Source organism: Procambarus clarkii, chromosome 14 (assembly GCF_040958095.1).
Source record: "Procambarus clarkii isolate CNS0578487 chromosome 14, FALCON_Pclarkii_2.0, whole genome shotgun sequence".
NCBI classification, from domain to species: Eukaryota; Metazoa; Arthropoda; class Malacostraca; order Decapoda; family Cambaridae; genus Procambarus; species Procambarus clarkii.
Window position 1 is genome coordinate 38,138,831 of NC_091163.1, and position 19,352 is coordinate 38,158,182.

Below are 19,352 nucleotides of genomic sequence, written 5' to 3' on the forward strand. Positions count from 1 at the left end.
TGAAATGTGTGTAGGATAAATCAAGTGTTATCTCTATGTGCATACAACAAATTCTTGAATGAATGAAACACCTTTTTTCTCATAGGGCCTCGGTGGCTCCCTGAAGCTGTCTCACCGCTGTCTCGGTGAGACAGCTTCCCAGTACTGAGTCAGTCACAGGAGTCCTGTATGGCCCACTGAGGACCAGAGCCAGAACCTAGCCCCCTCAGAGAGGCACAGAGAGCAGGGGATTGTTACGATCACCGTCACTGAGAAAACATTCAGAAAGTCTACTGAGCAATATAGACAACTGCAAGATTTACAGAAGGTAACGCACTGAAAATGCTAAATGACTCCTCAAGTGATTATCTCGGAAACCTAGCTTGAACCCCTTAGTTGTGGTTGACTACCACAAGTGGCAGCAGCTCTGGGAGCTCCTGACTTTTGTTGCCAACTTTGCCTCAGTCTGGAGCTGAATGATCATGAACTGATGCACCCGGTGGAAGGGGGGGGGAGCAGGGAGTCTGAAAGCCACTGAGGCTCTACTAGAAAGAGGCATCACATTACTTTCAATGGGAGGACAAAAGCACCTACACCCTATCAAGATACAGTACCAAAATGGCTCATTAGCAGCATGAGCCAGCTGGAGATGAAAGAAAAAAAAAAAGAGACAACTTGCAAAATGGCACCAAGGAGACATTAATGCCGAATGCCAACAAAAACGGCTCTGCCAGAACCGAATGATAAGAGCTGAAAGTATTAGACATGATACCATTCAATAAATAACTAACAGAAAAAGGACAAAGCCACCAGAACAGACACAAAAGAAACTTGGAGAGAAAGAGGTGAAAGGAGCAGCTACAAGCTTCATACTGTTGCCACAATGAAAGACACAAGTTGGGCAACAACAACTCGGCCACCTGCACACCAGACACTTAGATCAGTGGAGAATGCCAAACAGCAAGATACATTACTGGGCCAATCTGCTGAAAGAGGCAGCACTGTGGAAAAATGCCTGGGTTTCGACACCAGGCCAGAACAGCTGGAAATAAAGGCCGAGCCAGCCACCAAAGAGCCAGAAACGATCAACATGATTAAGAATGTCTCCAGCCTGGACAACAGCAGAAATAACAACTGATCCAGGGAGAAGAGAGAGAGAGGAACCCCTGACCTTGACCCATCCAGCTAAAGGACATCCACCACAAGAACCTTGCAAATGGGGAGTATAGCCACATAGGAGGGAAGCTGCTGGTTCCACGCCAACACGAGGCGGTCCAATTTGGGCTAATTGAATGTCTTGCAGAAGCAAAGGAAGGATGTGTCATTGATAGTCTACTTTTGTAGAAATGGGATAGAAGTGAGAGACCATTCACGAGAATGTTGGATACACCCGCACTTTGTGAAATACATTAAAACCAAATGAAATTAATTGTGAAGCAAATCCCTGAGAATCCAGAAGCCAAGTTATATGCAGAGTCCAGCTCCAAACTGAAAAAGGCCTAAGCCCCCCGGTTCAGTGAATGAACCAAAAGGGAGCAAAGCCAATATGAAGGATGACAAACGCTCTGAAGACCTGCCTCACAGCCAAAAATATGCTCAGTGACTGTGTGCCTAAAGAAACAGGCCTGACCAACAACCCTGGAAGGCTTGGTGAGCTTGGGTCATAAAACCCTCACTCGGAGCCATGGTGGCTTGGTGAGCTCAGGTCATAACGCCCCCACTCGGAGCCATGAAGGCTTGGTGAGCTCGGGTCATAACACCCCCACTCGGAGCCATGGTGGCTTGGTGAGCTCGGGTCATAACGCCCCCACTTGGAGCCATGGTGGCTTGGTGAGCTCGGGTCATAACACCCCCACTCGGAGCCATGGAGCCTTAGTGAGCTCGGGTCATTAAACCCCCATTTGGAGCCATGGAGGCTGTCAACACATAGTGACTGTTGGAGAAAGGTGCCATGTACCTGAACTCAGAAAAACCTGAGGAGTAAGCTGACACGGCAAAAAGCAAATTAGGCCTGAACTTGATGGCCCTAGCAGTGACAAAACCATCAGAACTAGAGGAACCAGTACAGTATCTGAAGCCAAACCCCTGTGCAGGGAGGAAACACCACACAGGCAAAGTTCAGGTTCCCACACAACTTGATGACTAACCACTGGTCACCCGGGTCTGGTTAAATGCCAGACTGCAATGCCACTACAGGCAGAGCAGAGCTGCAAAAGTCAAAGCAATAGATGCCAATGTGTAATCCCAAACCATGTTCAACCAGATGTGAACCTGGAACACAACCAACTGGGACTTATGCCAGTTCACCAGTAACCTGAACTTGGCAAGCTGAGAGAGAATCAGGTTCCTGGCCAGCTGACATGTGGATTGGCTAGAAGCCCAAACTAGCCAGTCATCAAGATTGGCCAAGACACGAAACCCCTCAAGAGGGTCCAGGTACAATCCAGGTCACAACCACCCGCACTAAAGTGGTAAATATCCAAGGAGTCAGGTTCAAGCCAAAGAACAAAAGCTTTGTGGTAAGTCTGATGCGCCACTAGAAACCCTAACTGGTCCTAGAACCACATGTGAATAGGGACATGCCAGTACATGTCCTCAAGGTCTAGGGACACCAGGAAACTACCTGCAATACCAGGCAAACCGGCATTAAAGTGATCATGCAGAAGGTTCGACAGGGAAGGAACCCATTCAAACCTGAGAGAGAAAAAATGTACTGTAGTTCTGCTTGGGGACCAGGCACACCTGGGACACCTACCGAGGAGAAGAGGAGGTTATCTTCGCTATGCCCAAGTCCAACCACTTCACAATGACCATGTGAAGCTCAGGGAAGGACTTCTGACCCAACAACCCTATACCTAATAGAGGGAATGGGGAAGGTGGACCACCTCCACCAGAGACCCTGGAAAATCACCCAGAAAGCCCACATAGTGAGAGACCAGGAACTGGCAAAATGGGCCAGACAACATCCCACAGCACCGTCAATGGGTTATGGGGTTGCGGAACGGTGGCTCTGCCACACGTACTTGTGACATCGACCAGAAGTGGCATCTGCTGAAGGAAGTGCAAAGACTCTGGAATCCAACTCCACATAAACCTTCCCCTGCTAATAGCAGGCAAGGCCCCAATACTGGAGGGCCACCTCCGAGCATAAGGGACAGAACCCCCTCTTCAGATTACCCTGATTGAGGAGCCAAAGAGCAGCAGCAGCTGAAAGGACCATAGATAGAGCCTCCTTAGGAAAAAGGAGAAGTGAAAATAGGAGGCAAACAAAAAGGGTTAAGGACCAAGCTAAATCTAAAGACTGGGCCAGTAAAGCCCACCGACAGGTCAGATAAAATACCCCTCCTGAAAGAGTGGGATGAGCAACTTGGGCAGAGCTACTGAAGCTGAAACCACAAGTAACAAGGCAGTCACACAAGAATTTATAAAACTGACAGGGAAGAATTTTTGAAAAGTGCAACTTCAAGAACAAGAGTTCACAGGTTCAAGCTAAGGAAACAAAACTGCAAAAAAAAATCAGAACGCTCACTTTTACAAACAGAGTGGTATGCATTTGCAACAAGTGAGAAGGAGGTGGAAGCCAAAACTATCAGAAGTGTCAAAGCTTTATATAACAAAGTACTGGGAAGACCGGACACCACGAGCGTACCTCTCATCCTATAACTACACTTGGGTAATTACCAGGCTCAGATGCCAGAACAGATTCACCACCACAGAGCTGGTCAGAGAGCACTTCAACAACTGTCCAGGCATGCAAAATGACCACTAAGTGAATACGAGCCCCTGTGATTCTCTGCTGAAAGAGCTCCTAGAATTTTTCCTTTTTCTTATGTTGATATGTGCATTTCATGGGTTAAGGCATAGACTGAGCTATAGAATGTTAATATTTGTTACCGTCTGGCTCGTGTACCAGCAAACATATCTCTCCCTTCAAGGAGAAGAATAGTACTAATATAAATAACCAAATACCGAGACTATACAGTGTGGTCGACCGATGCCCCAGAACTCCTCGGGCACATGCACTACCGACTGGACCATTATGGCCTCAATATACATCAATAGGTTCATCATATTCTTGTAATTTCATTGTGCAAGTAACAATATACTGTAGATATTAAGCAGACGATGAGTCACAATAACGTAGCTGAAGATATGATGACCAAGCCACACAACAGAAGACGAGGAGACGACGACGTTTCGATCCGTCCTCGACCATTATCACGTCGACCATTATCAAGTCGACGGAACGAAATGTCGTCGTCTCCTCATCTTGTGGTGTGTCGTTTGGTCATCATATCTGTAATGTTAATTGTGTTTCAAGGCTCTTTCTTTCTTTCCTTGGACAGACACGGCCCCCAAGCATGTGCAGCACATCTTTGCCATCACCGTGTTTGAGGATTATCTCTACTGGACAGACTGGGAGCTAAAGAGTGTTTTGCGTGCTGACAAGTATTCTGGAAAGGACATCCAAAACATATATAATGCTATACACAGACCAATGGATATCCATGTCTACCATCCGTTCCGACAGCAACCCTGTATGTTATAAGTGTGTTTTGAACACTCACAACAGTACTTTTAATGTTCTATGTTTTCCCAAAACAAATTTATTTAAAAGCTCAAAATGGATTAATACCCTTCCGCAACTCTCTTTAGGCCTTTTATTTATATATATATATATATATATATATATATATATATATATATATATATATATATATATATATATATATATATATATATATATATATATATATATATATATATATATATATATATATATATATATATATATATATATATATATATATATATATATATATATATATATATATATATATATATATATATATATATATATATATATATATATATATATATATATATATATATATATATATATATATATATATATATATATATATATATATATATATATATATATATATATATATATATATATATATATATATATATATATATATATATATATATATATATATATATATATATATATATATATATATATATATATATATATATATATATATATATATATATATATATATATATATATATATATATATATATATATATATATATATATATATATATATATATATATATATATATATATATATATATATATATATATATATGTCGTACCTAATAGCCAGAACTCACTTCTCAGCCTACTATTTAAGGCCCGATTTGCCTAATAAGCCAAGTTTTCCTGAATTAATATATTTACTATAATTTTTTTCTTATGAAATGATAAAGCAACCCTTTTCTCTATGTATGAGGTCAATTTTTTTTTATTGGAGTTAAAATTAACGTAGATATATGACCGAACCTAACCAACCCTACCTAACCTAACCTAACCTATATTTATAGGTAAGGTTAGGTTAGGTAGCCAAAAAAAGCTAGGTTAGGTTAGGTTAGGTAGGTTAGGTAGACGAAAAAACATTAATTCATGAAAACTTGGCTTATTAGGCAAATCGGGCCTTGAATAGTAGGCTGAGAAGTGCGTTCTGGCTATTAGGTACGACATATATATATATATATATATATATATATATATATATATATATATATATATATATATATATATATATATATATATATATATATATATATATATATATATATATATATATATATATATATATATATATATATATATATATATATATATATATATATATATATTATATATATATATATATATATATATATATGACAGTGTCAGACCACGAAGGAAAAATGAAACAGGAAATTTCCTTAAGTACTTTCGTATATTAAATACATCTTCAGAAGGTCATTTTACAGATCGAGTGATGGGTATAAATAGGCAGGAGAGAGTGGTGAAGTAAGGTGAGGTACAATACTTGGACAACGCAGAAGGCCCATTGGCCCATCAGATGCACCCAATTGGCCCATCCGATGTAGCCCAATGGCCCATCTGATACAGCAGACATACAAGCATAATACATAGGTAATTATAACATAAAGAGGTAAATATATACAATAAATTAGTGAGACAAATGTTTTTCAATGATTCTACTTAAATCGCCCTTTAGCTGATCTATTAGAAATGGATCTAAGTTATATAGACCACTGCTAATATTCAAATTACTTTCTTTGGTGATCTGTATCAAAGCGGATTCAATTATGTTTCTGTTATAGGTGCTTTTACAATTTGTTATTGAAGACGCACTCTCCCAATCAATTTGGTGAGCTTTTTCTGACAAATGCACAAACAAAGCATTAGATAATTGGCCATGTCTTACAGAGTATTTATGTTGCGATATTCTACATTTTAAATCTTTAGATGTTTGCCCGACATAGAACTTATTACATTCCTTACAAGGTATTTTATAAATGACGCAATTATCACTACGAGGGCTGTTCCTTACTAATAGCTTACCAACAGTGTTTTCGTAGCTAAACATTACATCTATATTAAAAAGTTTCAAGGCCTTGACAATATTCTCAAACCCAGAGAAATATGGTAAACATAACACATTCTTTGGGCGAGTCCTTTCACTGCATACATTATTATAATATGTACGACGAGCTTTGTTACGACAAACTTCCAAAAAATTCAGTGGGTAACAAAGCTTAAGACCAATCGAATCAATATTCTTAAATTCTTCATCTAAGAATTCTGGACTCACAACTCGAAGAGCTCTTAGATACATTGAAGAAAAAATTGACTTTTTTACATTGTATTTATGCCCTGAAAAATAATGAACATAAGATAAATTGTTCGTAGGTTTTCTGTAAACACTAAACTTTAATGAAGAGTTTTCCCTATGAATAAGCACATCTAAGAATGGCAAACATTTATCAATTTCAGTCTCCATAGTAAATTTTATGGAGGTGACTTGGTCATTAAGTTTGGCTACAAATTCGTCTGTGTTTACATCTGAAGGCCAAATACACAAGATATCATCAACATATCTAAACCAAGGAATGATTCCAGGAGTTATTTTTGAAACAAATTTCTTTTCAAAGAATTCCATGTACAGGTTTGAGAGCAATGGCGATAGAGGATTCCCCATTGCCATTCCAAAAGTCTGTAAATAATACTCATTATTAAAGGTAAATTTACATTCTTTAATGCACAACTTAACAAGACTGACAATAATATCAGCAGAAAGAGGTAAGTCATGGCTCATTAGTTCACGAGCAAGATAATCGAGAATATCATCGACCGGTACCTTTGTGAACAAGGAACAAACGTCAAAACTGATTAACTTTACATCAGGAGTGACAGGAACACTATTCAATTTGTTAACTAAATCAAGAGAATTTGTCAAATGAGAAGAGGAGATAGTTCCTAACAAAGGGGACAAGATTTTGGTAAGCCATTTGGAGAGTTTGTAAGAAATGGATCCCACAGAACTGATGATAGGTCTCATGGGATTGTTAGGCTTATGCGTCTTGACAAGACCATATAGATATGGTAATGAAGGTGATGAAGTAGTAAATTGATTAAGAAGATCTTTATGTTTACTTAACAACTTCCTCAAGCTACTATTGAAGAACTTGATGATGTCCTCAAGAGGATTTTTCCTAAGCTTAGTGTACGTTGAAGAATCTAGGAGGAGATCATTCATTTTCGAAATATATTCCTCCTTGTTTAAAATAACAATAGTGCTGGATTTATCAGCCTTTGTTATATGAATGGAAGGATCGGCTCTTAACTCTTGTAAGCTTCGTCTGAATCTTTCGGGAAAGACCATATCTATATGGTCTTGTCAAGACGCATAAGCCTAACAATCCCATGAGACCTATCATCAGTTCTGTGGGATCCATTTCTTACAAACTCTCCAAATGGCTTACCAAAATCTTGTCCCCTTTGTTAGGAACTATCTCCTCTTCTCATTTGACAAATTCTCTTGATTTAGTTAATTGAATAGTGTTCCTGTCACTCCTGATGTAAAGTTAATCAGTTTTGACGTTTGTTCCTTGTTCACAAAGGTACCGGTCGATGATATTCTCGATTATCTTGCTCGTGAACTAATGAGCCATGACTTACCTCTTTCTGCTGATATTATTGTCAGTCTTGTTAAGTTGTGCATTAAAGAATGTAAATTTACCTTTAATAATGAGTATTATTTACAGACTTTTGGAATGGCAATGGGGAATCCTCTATCGCCATTGCTCTCAAACCTGTACATGGAATTCTTTGAAAAGAAATTTGTTTCAAAAATAACTCCTGGAATCATTCCTTGGTTTAGATATGTTGATGATATCTTGTGTATTTGGCCTTCAGATGTAAACACAGACGAATTTGTAGCCAAACTTAATGACCAAGTCACCTCCATAAAATTTACTATGGAGACTGAAATTGATAAATGTTTGCCATTCTTAGATGTGCTTATTCATAGGGAAAACTCTTCATTAAAGTTTAGTGTTTACAGAAAACCTACGAACAATTTATCTTATGTTCATTATTTTTCAGGGCATAAATACAATGTAAAAAAGTCAATTTTTTCTTCAATGTATCTAAGAGCTCTTCGAGTTGTGAGTCCAGAATTCTTAGATGAAGAATTTAAGAATATTGATTCGATTGGTCTTAAGCTTTGTTACCCACTGAATTTTTTGGAAGTTTGTCGTAACAAAGCTCGTCGTACATATTATAATAATGTATGCAGTGAAAGGACTCGCCCAAAGAATGTGTTATGTTTACCATATTTCTCTGGGTTTGAGAATATTGTCAAGGCCTTGAAACTTTTTAATATAGATGTAATGTTTAGCTACGAAAACACTGTTGGTAAGCTATTAGTAAGGAACAGCCCTCGTAGTGATAATTGCGTCATTTATAAAATACCTTGTAAGGAATGTAATAAGTTCTATGTCGGGCAAACATCTAAAGATTTAAAATGTAGAATATCGCAACATAAATACTCTGTAAGACATGGCCAATTATCTAATGCTTTGTTTGTGCATTTGTCAGAAAAAGCTCACCAAATTGATTGGGAGAGTGCGTCTTCAATAACAAATTGTAAAAGCACCTATAACAGAAACATAATTGAATCCGCTTTGATACAGATCACCAAAGAAAGTAATTTGAATATTAGCAGTGGTCTATATAACTTAGATCCATTTCTAATAGATCAGCTAAAGGGCGATTTAAGTAGAATCATTGAAAAACATTTGTCTCACTAATTTATTGTATATATTTACCTCTTTATGTTATAATTACCTATGTATTATGCTTGTATGTCTGCTGTATCAGATGGGCCATTGGGCTACATCGGATGGGCCAATTGGGTGCATCTGATGGGCCAATGGGCCTTCTGCGTTGTCCAAGTATTGTACCTCACCTTACTTCACCACTCTCTCCTGCCTATTTATACCCATCACTCGATCTGTAAAATGACCTCCTGAAGATGTATTTAATATACGAAAGTACTTAAGGAAATTTCCTGTTTCATTTTTCCTTCGTGGTCTGACACTGTCACATTCTTAATCACGTGTTTATTTTCGTGATATACACACATATATATATATATATATATATATATATAAAAAGTTTGTGAGGGTACCACCTCTGGTGCCAATGTGGGGACCCATAGCCTCGGAGAAGAAAATAAAAAGTATTCAGAGGAGACCTTGTGGTTTCTCACTGAACACTAATATTATCTTCTCCTACCACCCCCATTCTTTTGTATGTACACATATATATTTACTTTATTTGAACTTATATATATATATATATATATATATATATATATATATATATATATTTTGGTAGCAGTCTTTCCTGTAGACATATTTTATTAAATATGACCGAAAAAGTAAGATTAATAATTCTAACACGAATTTTCTCAATCTTTCGTACATTATGCTTCACTGTTGGAGGTAAATCAAAAATCACTTCTCCAAAATTCATTTTTATTTCTAGTCTGACGTGACACGGGCGCGTTTCGTAAAACTTATTACATTTTCAAAGACTTCACATATACACAACTGATTAGAACTTGCGTTTCCCTGATTTTATATCTACATTTGAGTGAGGTGGGAAGGGTGATGTGGCATTACATTTGAGTAAGGTGGGAAGGATGATGTGGCATTAGAGGATATTAATAGGGTATTAAAAGTATCAACACAAGACAGAACACGAAACAATGGATATTGAATAGAAGTGTTTGTAGAAAGCCTATTGGTCCATATTTCTTGATGCTTCTATATTGGAGCGGAGTCTTGAGGTGGGTAGAATATAGTTGTGCAATAATTGGCTGTTGATTGCTGGTGTTGACTTCTTGATGTGTAGTGCCTCGCAAACGTCGAGCCGCCTGCTATCGCTGTATCTATCGATGATTTCTGTGTTGTTTACTAGGATTTCTCTGGCGATGGTTTGGTTATGGGAAGAGATTATATGTTCCTTAATGGAGCCCTGTTGTTTATGCATCGTTAAATGCCTAGAAAGAGATGTTGTTGTCTTGCCTATATACTGGGTTTTTTGGAGCTTACAGTCCCCAAGTGGGCATTTGAAGGCATAGACGACGTTAGTCTCTTTTAAAGCGTTCTGTTTCGTGTCTGGAGAGTTTCTCATGAGTAGGCTGGCCGTTTTTCTGGTTTTATAGTAAATCGTCAGTTGTATCCTCTGATTTTTGTCTGTAGGGATAACGTTTCTATTAACAATATCTTTCAGGACCCTTTCCTCTGTTTTATGAGCTGTGGAAAAGAAGTTCCTGTAAAATAGTCTAATAGGGGGTATAGGTGTTGTGTTAGTTGTCTCTTCGGAGGTTGCATGGCTTTTCACTTTCCTTCTTATGATGTCTTCGATGAAACCATTGGAGAAGCCGTTATTGACTAGAACCTGCCTTACCCTACAGAGTTCTTCGTCGACTTGCTTCCATTCTGAGCTGTGGCTGAGAGCACGGTCGACGTATGCGTTAACAACACTCCTCTTGTACCTGTCAGGGCAGTCGCTGTTGGCATTTAGGCACATTCCTATGTTTGTTTCCTTTGTGTAGACTGCAGTGTGGAAACCTCCGCCCTTTTCCATGACTGTTACATCTAGAAAAGGCAGCTTCCCATCCTTTTCCGTCTCGTAAGTGAAACGCAGCACGGAACTCTGCTCAAATGCCTCCTTCAGCTCCTGCAGATGTCTGACATCAGGTACCTGTGTAAAAATGTCGTCAACATACCTGCAGTATATGGCCGGTTTCAAGTTCATGTCGACTAAGACTTTTTGCTCGATGGTACCCATGTAGAAGTTTGCAAACAGGACACCTAGGGGAGAACCCATAGCGACCCCATCTACTTGCTTATACATGTGCCCATCCGGGCTCAAGAAGGGTGCCTCTTTAGTACAAGCTTGGAGTAGTTTCCTCAGAATACTTTCTGGCATGTCAAGAGGAGTACAGGCTGGATCACGATACACTCTGTCGGCTATCATTCCGATTGTCTCGTCCACAGGTACGTTGGTGAACAGCGATTCTACGTCCAACGAGGCTCTTATCCCTGTGGCCCGTGCGCCCCGCAGTAAGTCCACAAATTCCTTTGGAGACTTCAGGCTGAAGGCGCAAGGAACATAAGGAGTCAGCAGGCCGTTGAGTCGCTTCGCCAATCTGTACGTGGGTGTGGGTATCTGGCTAATGATTGGCCGAAGTGGGTTTCCAGGCTTGTGCGTCTTGACATTTCCATACGCATATCCAGGTTTATATTCCCCAATGATCTTTGGCAGGTGGAGTCCGGATTTCTTGGCGTTCACAGTTTCGATCAGTTTGTTGACCTTTGCTTTTAATTCGGCTGTAGTGTCCTTCGTTACCCTTTGGAACTTAGTTTGGTCAGAGAGTATGATGTTCATTTTCGCCAGATATTCGTCTTTTTTAAGAATGACATATATTGGCGACTTGTCACCTCTCCTGACAACTATCTCCTTGTTCTCACGAAGGCTTTTAGCTGCCGCTCTAAGCTCGGGGGACAGTATGGTGCTTCTGTAGTTGCCTCGATTCTTGAACTTGAAACCGGCCATATACTGCAGGTATGTTGACGACATTTTTACACAGGTACCTGATGTCAGACATCTGCAGGAGCTGAAGGAGGCATTTGAGCAGAGTTCCGTGCTGCGTTTCACTTACGAGACGGAAAAGGATGGGAAGCTGCCTTTTCTAGATGTAACAGTCATGGAAAAGGGCGGAGGTTTCCACACTGCAGTCTACACAAAGGAAACAAACATAGGAATGTGCCTAAATGCCAACAGCGACTGCCCTGACAGGTACAAGAGGAGTGTTGTTAACGCATACGTCGACCGTGCTCTCAGCCACAGCTCAGAATGGAAGCAAGTCGACGAAGAACTCTGTAGGGTAAGGCAGGTTCTAGTCAATAACGGCTTCTCCAATGGTTTCATCGAAGACATCATAAGAAGGAAAGTGAAAAGCCATGCAACCTCCGAAGAGACAACTAACACAACACCTATACCCCCTATTAGACTATTTTACAGGAACTTCTTTTCCACAGCTCATAAAACAGAGGAAAGGGTCCTGAAAGATATTGTTAATAGAAACGTTATCCCTACAGACAAAAATCAGAGGATACAACTGACGATTTACTATAAAACCAGAAAAACGGCCAGCCTACTCATGAGAAACTCTCCAGACACGAAACAGAACGCTTTAAAAGAGACTAACGTCGTCTATGCCTTCAAATGCCCACTTGGGGACTGTAAGCTCCAAAAAACCCAGTATATAGGCAAGACAACAACATCTCTTTCTAGGCGTTTAACGATGCATAAACAACAGGGCTCCATTAAGGAACATATAATCTCTTCCCATAACCAAACCATCGCCAGAGAAATCCTAGTAAACAACACAGAAATCATCGATAGATACAGCGATAGCAGGCGGCTCGACGTTTGCGAGGCACTACACATCAAGAAGTCAACACCAGCAATCAACAGCCAATTATTGCACAACTATATTCTACCCACCTCAAGACTCCGCTCCAATATAGAAGCATCAAGAAATATGGACCAATAGGCTTTCTACAAACACTTCTATTCAATATCCATTGTTTCGTGTTCTGTCTTGTGTTGATACTTTTAATACCCTATTAATATCCTCTAATGCCACATCATCCTTCCCACCTTACTCAAATGTAATGCCACATCACCCTTCCCACCTCACTCAAATGTAGATATAAAATCAGGGAAACGCAAGTTCTAATCAGTTGTGTATATGTGAAGTCTTTGAAAATGTAATAAGTTTTACGAAACGCGCCCGTGTCGCGTCAGACTAGAAATAAAAATGAATTTTGGAGAAGTGATTTTTGATTTACCTCCAACAGTGAAGCATAATGTACGAAAGATTGAGAAAATTCGTGTTAGAATTATTAATCTTACTTTTTCGGTCATATTTAATAAAATATATATATATATATATATATATATATATATATATATATATAAATATATATATATATATATATATATATATATATATATATATAAATAATATGCGAACAAGCCTGAATGGTCCCCAGGACTATATGCGACTGAGTTTTCAGTCTACTGAGTTTTCAGTCGCATATAGTCCTGGGGACCATTCAGGCTTGTTCGCATTTGTGTTCCTCACGTGTGCCCCAAAGAATGAGGTGATTTGGTGAAATGCTATGCCCAAGATTACCATCCGAGTTGCCGGCGGGGAAGTGGTTCAAATAGCTTCGGCTATCACTTCCTTTTGTCCGGCCGTGATGGTCAAGCGGATTAAGGCGCCCTGTAGTTACCAGTTGCGTTGCTCCTGGGAGTATGGGTTCGAGTCACTTCTGGGGTGTGAGTTTTCAGTCGCATATAGTCCTGGGGACCATTCAGACTTGTTTGCATTTGTGTTCCTCACGTGTGCCCCAAAGAATGAGGTGATTTGGTGAAATGCTATGCCCAAGATTACCATCCGAGTTGCCGGCGGGGAAGTGGTTCAAATAGCTTCGGCTATCACTTCCTTTTGTCCGGCCGTGATGGTCAAGCGGATTAAGGCGCCCTGTAGTTACCAGTTGCGTTGCTCCTGGGAGTATGGGTTCGAGTCACTTCTGGGGTGTGAGTTTTCAGTCGCATATAGTCCTGGGGACCATTCAGGCTTGTTCGCATTTGTGTTCCTCACGTGTGCCCCAAAGAATGAGGTGATTTGGTGAAATGCTATGCCCAAGATTACCATCCGAGTTGCCGGCGGGGAAGTGGTTCAAATAGCTTCGGCTATCACTTCCTTTTGTCCGGCCGTGATGGTCAAGCGGATTAAGGCGCCCTGTAGTTACCAGTTGCGTTGCTCCTGGGAGTATGGGTTCGAGTCACTTCTGGGGTGTGAGTTTTCAGTCGCATATAGTCCTGGGGACCATTCAGGCTTGTTCGCATTTGTGTTCCTCACGTGTGCCCCAAAGAATGAGGTGATTTGGTGAAATGCTATGCCCAAGATTACCATCCGAGTTGCCGGCGGGGAAGTGGTTCAAATAGCTTCGGCTATCACTTCCTTTTGTCCGGCCGTGATGGTCAAGCGGATTAAGGCGCCCTGTAGTTACCAGTTGCGTTGCTCCTGGGAGTATGGGTTCGAGTCACTTCTGGGGTGTGAGTTTTCAGTCGCATATAGTCCTGGGGACCATTCAGGCTTGTTCGCATTTGTGTTCCTCACGTGTGCCCCAAAGAATGAGGTGATTTGGTGAAATGCTATGCCCAAGATTACCATCCGAATTGCCGGCGGGGAAGTGGTTCAAATAGCTTCGGCTATCACTTCCTTTTGTCCGGCCGTGATGGTCAAGCGGATTAAGGCGCCCTGTAGTTACCAGTTGCGTTGCTCCTGGGAGTATGGGTTCGAGTCACTTCTGGGGTGTGAGTTTTCAGTCATATATATATATATATATATATATATATATATATATATATATATATATATATATATATATATATATATATATATATATATATATATATATAATATATATAATATGTCGTACCTAGTAGCCAGAATGCACTTCTCGGCCTACTATGCAAGGCCCGATTTGCCTAATAAGCCAAGTTTTCCTGAATTATTATATTTTCTCTGTTTTTTTTCTTATGAAATGATAAAGCTACCCATTTCATTATGTATGAGGTAAATTTTTTTTTATTGGAGTTAAAATTAACGTAGATATATGACCGAACCTAACCAACCCTACCTAACCTAACCTAACCTAACCTATCTTTATAGGTTAGGTTAGGTAGCCGAAAAAGTTAGGTTAGGTTGCCGAAAAACAATTAATTCATGAAAACTTGGCTTATTAGGCAAATCGGGCCTTGCATAGTAGGCTGAGAAGTGCGTTCTGGCTACTAGGTACGACATGTATATATAAATATATATAAATATATATATATAAATATATATATATATATATATATATATATAAATATATATATAAAATAATATAATAATAATATATATAAAGCATGCATGCATGCTGTAATTAAGCCAGATAATCAGTTCTTTAGTGCATGCATATCTCTGGATTCCCATAACCAATTATTTGGATTACACCGAAAGCCTTCATATGTTCTGACCCCATATTTTTGTTATTATTCAAACCCAAGCGATCCAAAAAGTTGTTTTCTTATGGTTAATTCAAATTTTTGGACAGAGCAACTTCAAATAGATAGAACTCCACTTTATTTACTGGAAATGTTCTTTGAGAAAGCAGGTGGTACAGTGGAGGGAGCTAATAGACCTCTTCAAATAAATCTTGATCAATCTGATCATTATGTCCAAATTGGATTGCAAACTGCTAGCAAAAGTAGTGTGGCTGACCAGATTAGACATCACAAAGGTAGGCCAGAGGTCAAGCCAAGAGTATGAAGGTCAAGGTGTGACACAGGGACTGTAACAGCCCGACAAGTGTTAATAACTTGACCCCGTCACAGGTCAGCAAGTGCAATTACCTTGCCTGTGATACGCATACCAGATGTTTATTAAAGAAAATATAAAGTATGTGTTCCAGATATGTTTAACTCTTTAACAGGTAGACAAGTTGATCTCTGCACCTTTGCCTAGAAAGGTTGTTGTGATACAATCTCATATTCACAAAGCTAAATCAGTTTTCTTGTTCACATTTTTAGCATTATGTGCTTTGCTTTCCTTCAAAACCATCTTGAATTCTTACTTGCAATTTGTCTTCTGTCTCTTCAGGCATGAAACGGTTAATACTTAGCATCTTTAATATAAATGTAGACGATTCTGTATCGAACTACAGTACAGTGTACTGTTAAATAGAATCTTTAATATATAAATTTGTATATAAACCTTCATATAAAATTTATTTATATAAATCTTTAATTTTTTCAGTGAAAGACAACCCTTGTGAAGGGGGTGGAGGGTGCGACACAATGTGCCTCCTGGCCCCCGGTGGCACCAGTACCCCTGTGGGCAAGACATGCACTTGCCCTGAGAACTTTGTATTGGATTCTGATGGCGTGTCATGCAAGAATAACTGCCTCAGCTCCATGTTCGTGTGCAACTCCACTTACAAGTGCATCCCATTCTGGTGGAAATGTGACACCCAGGTAAGTTAACTGTTTAATCTACCTACCTACCTTGTGCTACCTTGTTTAGCGTCCAGGGATCAACGGTCCCGTGGCCCGGTCTCCGACCAGGCCTCCTGGTTGGTGGACTGCTCAACCAGGCTGTTGGTTGCTTATTCTTAGTATGGTTGCAATGCTCAGAACTTGCTTATTCTATGCAGAGAATAAGTCACAATAATGTGGTTAAAACAAATAACCCAACACACACAAGAAGGTAAGGTGATTATCAGGAGAAAATGCTAAGCCATTACAAGTATATAGCCCTTGAAAGGAATGTGAGGACAATGATTTCAGATAGAACCGAGGAAACAAATGGTGCCCAACCATTTGGATGGTCGGGGATTGAACGCCCACATCCTTTCATACATTTAATACTTTAACATTCAAAAAAAAGACCTGGGCTATTACTGGTTTGGTAATACTGTAGTTAGATATATGGAGCATATGTCCAGGTGCAGTCTATCCTCCTGTTTTAGTAGTACTTGTAGTAACGATGAGGACCATAGTACATATATCGACGTACGACACAATTAGAAAGCAGAAATCGGTACTATTGAATTTGGACAAACCAGAAAAGGTTTTGTATTTGTTGCAAAGACAACTTAAACTAATCTAACCTAACCTACCAAGGCCTAATGCACGCTATCCGAGGCCTAATATAGGACATATGTATGTTAGACTAGGCCTAGGGATACAGTATTTAAGTTTTCTGTGGGGAGCCCTTTCAGCTCCCAAGAGCTATCGAGCTAATATGCAATACATTAGACTAGGGCATTAGTCAATGGAGTTCAGCCTACTGGAGACCACTAGCCAGAACCTGGACCCCCTCAGAGAGGCACAGGAAGCAACATTCCCTGGAAACCCTCCTGTGGTTGAGTTTTTTTCCTAATCTGCCAGCGACCAGGGTTAGACACCCAGAAAGGTAGGCATAACAAAACAAACTCCACATGGTCAGAAAATTGCAACTGAAAACCAAACATAGAGGCAGAACTCTCCCAAATTCCAAAGAAACAAGCAAATGTCATACCTCACCGTTTGTCCGAGCAGCCAACCTCTCCCCGGAAGGGGGAGGGGAGGAATCCCGGACCTTCTGCACCGGCTACTTGGCAACTCCAGTTCATTGGCTAATGCAATATAGGGCAGTCTTCAAGTCTGGCCTTGATTTCCTGGCAGTGTTTTGTCTTAGTGGTGTTCTCTGTGACATAGTGGTTAAGTGGCCAGGTGTAATAGGGGTTTAGTGGCCATGTGTAATAAATTACACCTTAGGGCGGCCTTCCCTAAGCGCCCTGTGAGTACTACCCCTGGGTGCTAGGGTTCTCTTCCCTTGTGCCTTCAAGATGCCATTTCCATAAGGGTTTTTGCTGCTCGGCATTTATCCCATCCTTGGGGCCAGCTGGGGTTTTGCGGCTCTTGTTTGGCCTTGGTTAGGGAGTAATATTGTTGCTGGTTGGGGCATCAAGGTGTCGCGCAGCCAGCTTACCTACGCAGTGGCCGGTTTCTGTTTCCTCTGGGAACGTTGTACTTTTGTGGGGTTTTCTTTATTTTTGTTCTTTGCCTGGTGGGGGTCTGCCTTGTGTGGCTATAAGACCACTTATAATGTTTTGATGCCCCTCCACTTGGTCCCCGTGATTGTACACATCGCAGGGGTTTCAGTGTTTTGATCATCTTGTTAGCTTTGGGTCTAACCGGTTAGCAACACTTGATAAATTGTCTTGCACTTCTTTTCCCTTTTCGAGCTGGCCTCGGCACCTTGGGCGTTGGCCGTGCTGTTGAGGCTGTTTGCACTGATTTTCAAGGAGGCGGGAGTGTCTGTTCTTTGCTTCCCGACTCGCATGTAGGCAGGCTGTGCTCGTTCAGTCTTTGGAATCCGCTTGGGCCCTGGCTCTTAGGTTTTCATCGCTGTTTTGTTTGTTGCTGTTTGCGGAGACTGCTGTCATGCAGTTTCTGCAGGCGGCTTCGTCTAGTTCTCGTCCTATGTTGGACTTGTTGGTTCTGCAGGGTGGCCGTTCTTGGCTTTCTCGGAAGGATTGTGCCAGGGCTTGGGGTTCTGCAGCTCGGGATGGGCCATTTGTGCCAGCTTCTGAGCCAGCGCTTCCTTCGGAACCGGCGTCATCTAGTCGGCGCAGTGATCACTCTGCTCATCGGCTGGCTTCTTGAAAGGGGCGTTGACTCTTTTGCGGTTCGCCCCATTGACAGGGTGGGAGCAGATAGGGGGAAAGCTTGCACTGTTTGCTCTTGCTTGGTCCCACAATTCATGGAAGTTTCGGGTCGTCTCCTCCGGCCTATGGTGGCATTGGGCGGCTCATCCTCCTTCAGGAGGGGGGGGGGGGTTCGGGGCAAGCTGAGCAGGCCTCTTTCCCTGCGCTCTGTTGGGTCATCTCAGAATGGGTGCGCTTGGGAGTGGTCGAAAAGACCCCATCCCTCAGGTGGGTTTCCTGCCTGTTTCCAGTGCCGAAACAAGGCTGTGCTAATCTGTGGTTCACTCTGGACTTGTCTTGTCTGAACCCCCTGGATTCCTTGCCCCTCCTTTCAGATGACCACTCTCTCAGGTCTGGCTTCTTTTGGAGCCGGGGTGCCTGGATGGTGTCCCTGGACCTCGGGGACGCGTATTGGCACTTTCCCATTCATCCGGGGTTCAGGGACTGGTCTTTGTGTTTGGTTCTTATTGCGCCTAGCTTCATCAATATCATTACCCTTATGTTCTTCAAGTAATAAGGTCTGAATTTCACCGATAGAAAGCGATCATTCAACACCGCATCAGACAGGTGCTTGGGAGCCACAGGCGCGTGCGGCACCCATGGTTGCTCACTTGGTACTAACC

At 40.9% G+C, this 19,352-nt stretch overlaps 1 protein-coding gene across 1 annotated transcript in view; it reads left to right on the forward strand.

Annotated features, from left to right (window-relative positions):
- The window catches only part of LRP1 (LDL receptor protein 1), a 704,914-nt gene that overhangs the window by 558,745 nt on the left and 126,817 nt on the right, over window positions 1–19,352 (forward strand). Inside the window, exons 50-51 of the mRNA XM_069324493.1 lie at window positions 4,326–4,517; window positions 16,296–16,513. Coding sequence (XP_069180594.1) covers window positions 4,326–4,517; window positions 16,296–16,513 — 410 coding nt within the window. The remainder of the gene's footprint in view (window positions 1–4,325; window positions 4,518–16,295; window positions 16,514–19,352) is intronic.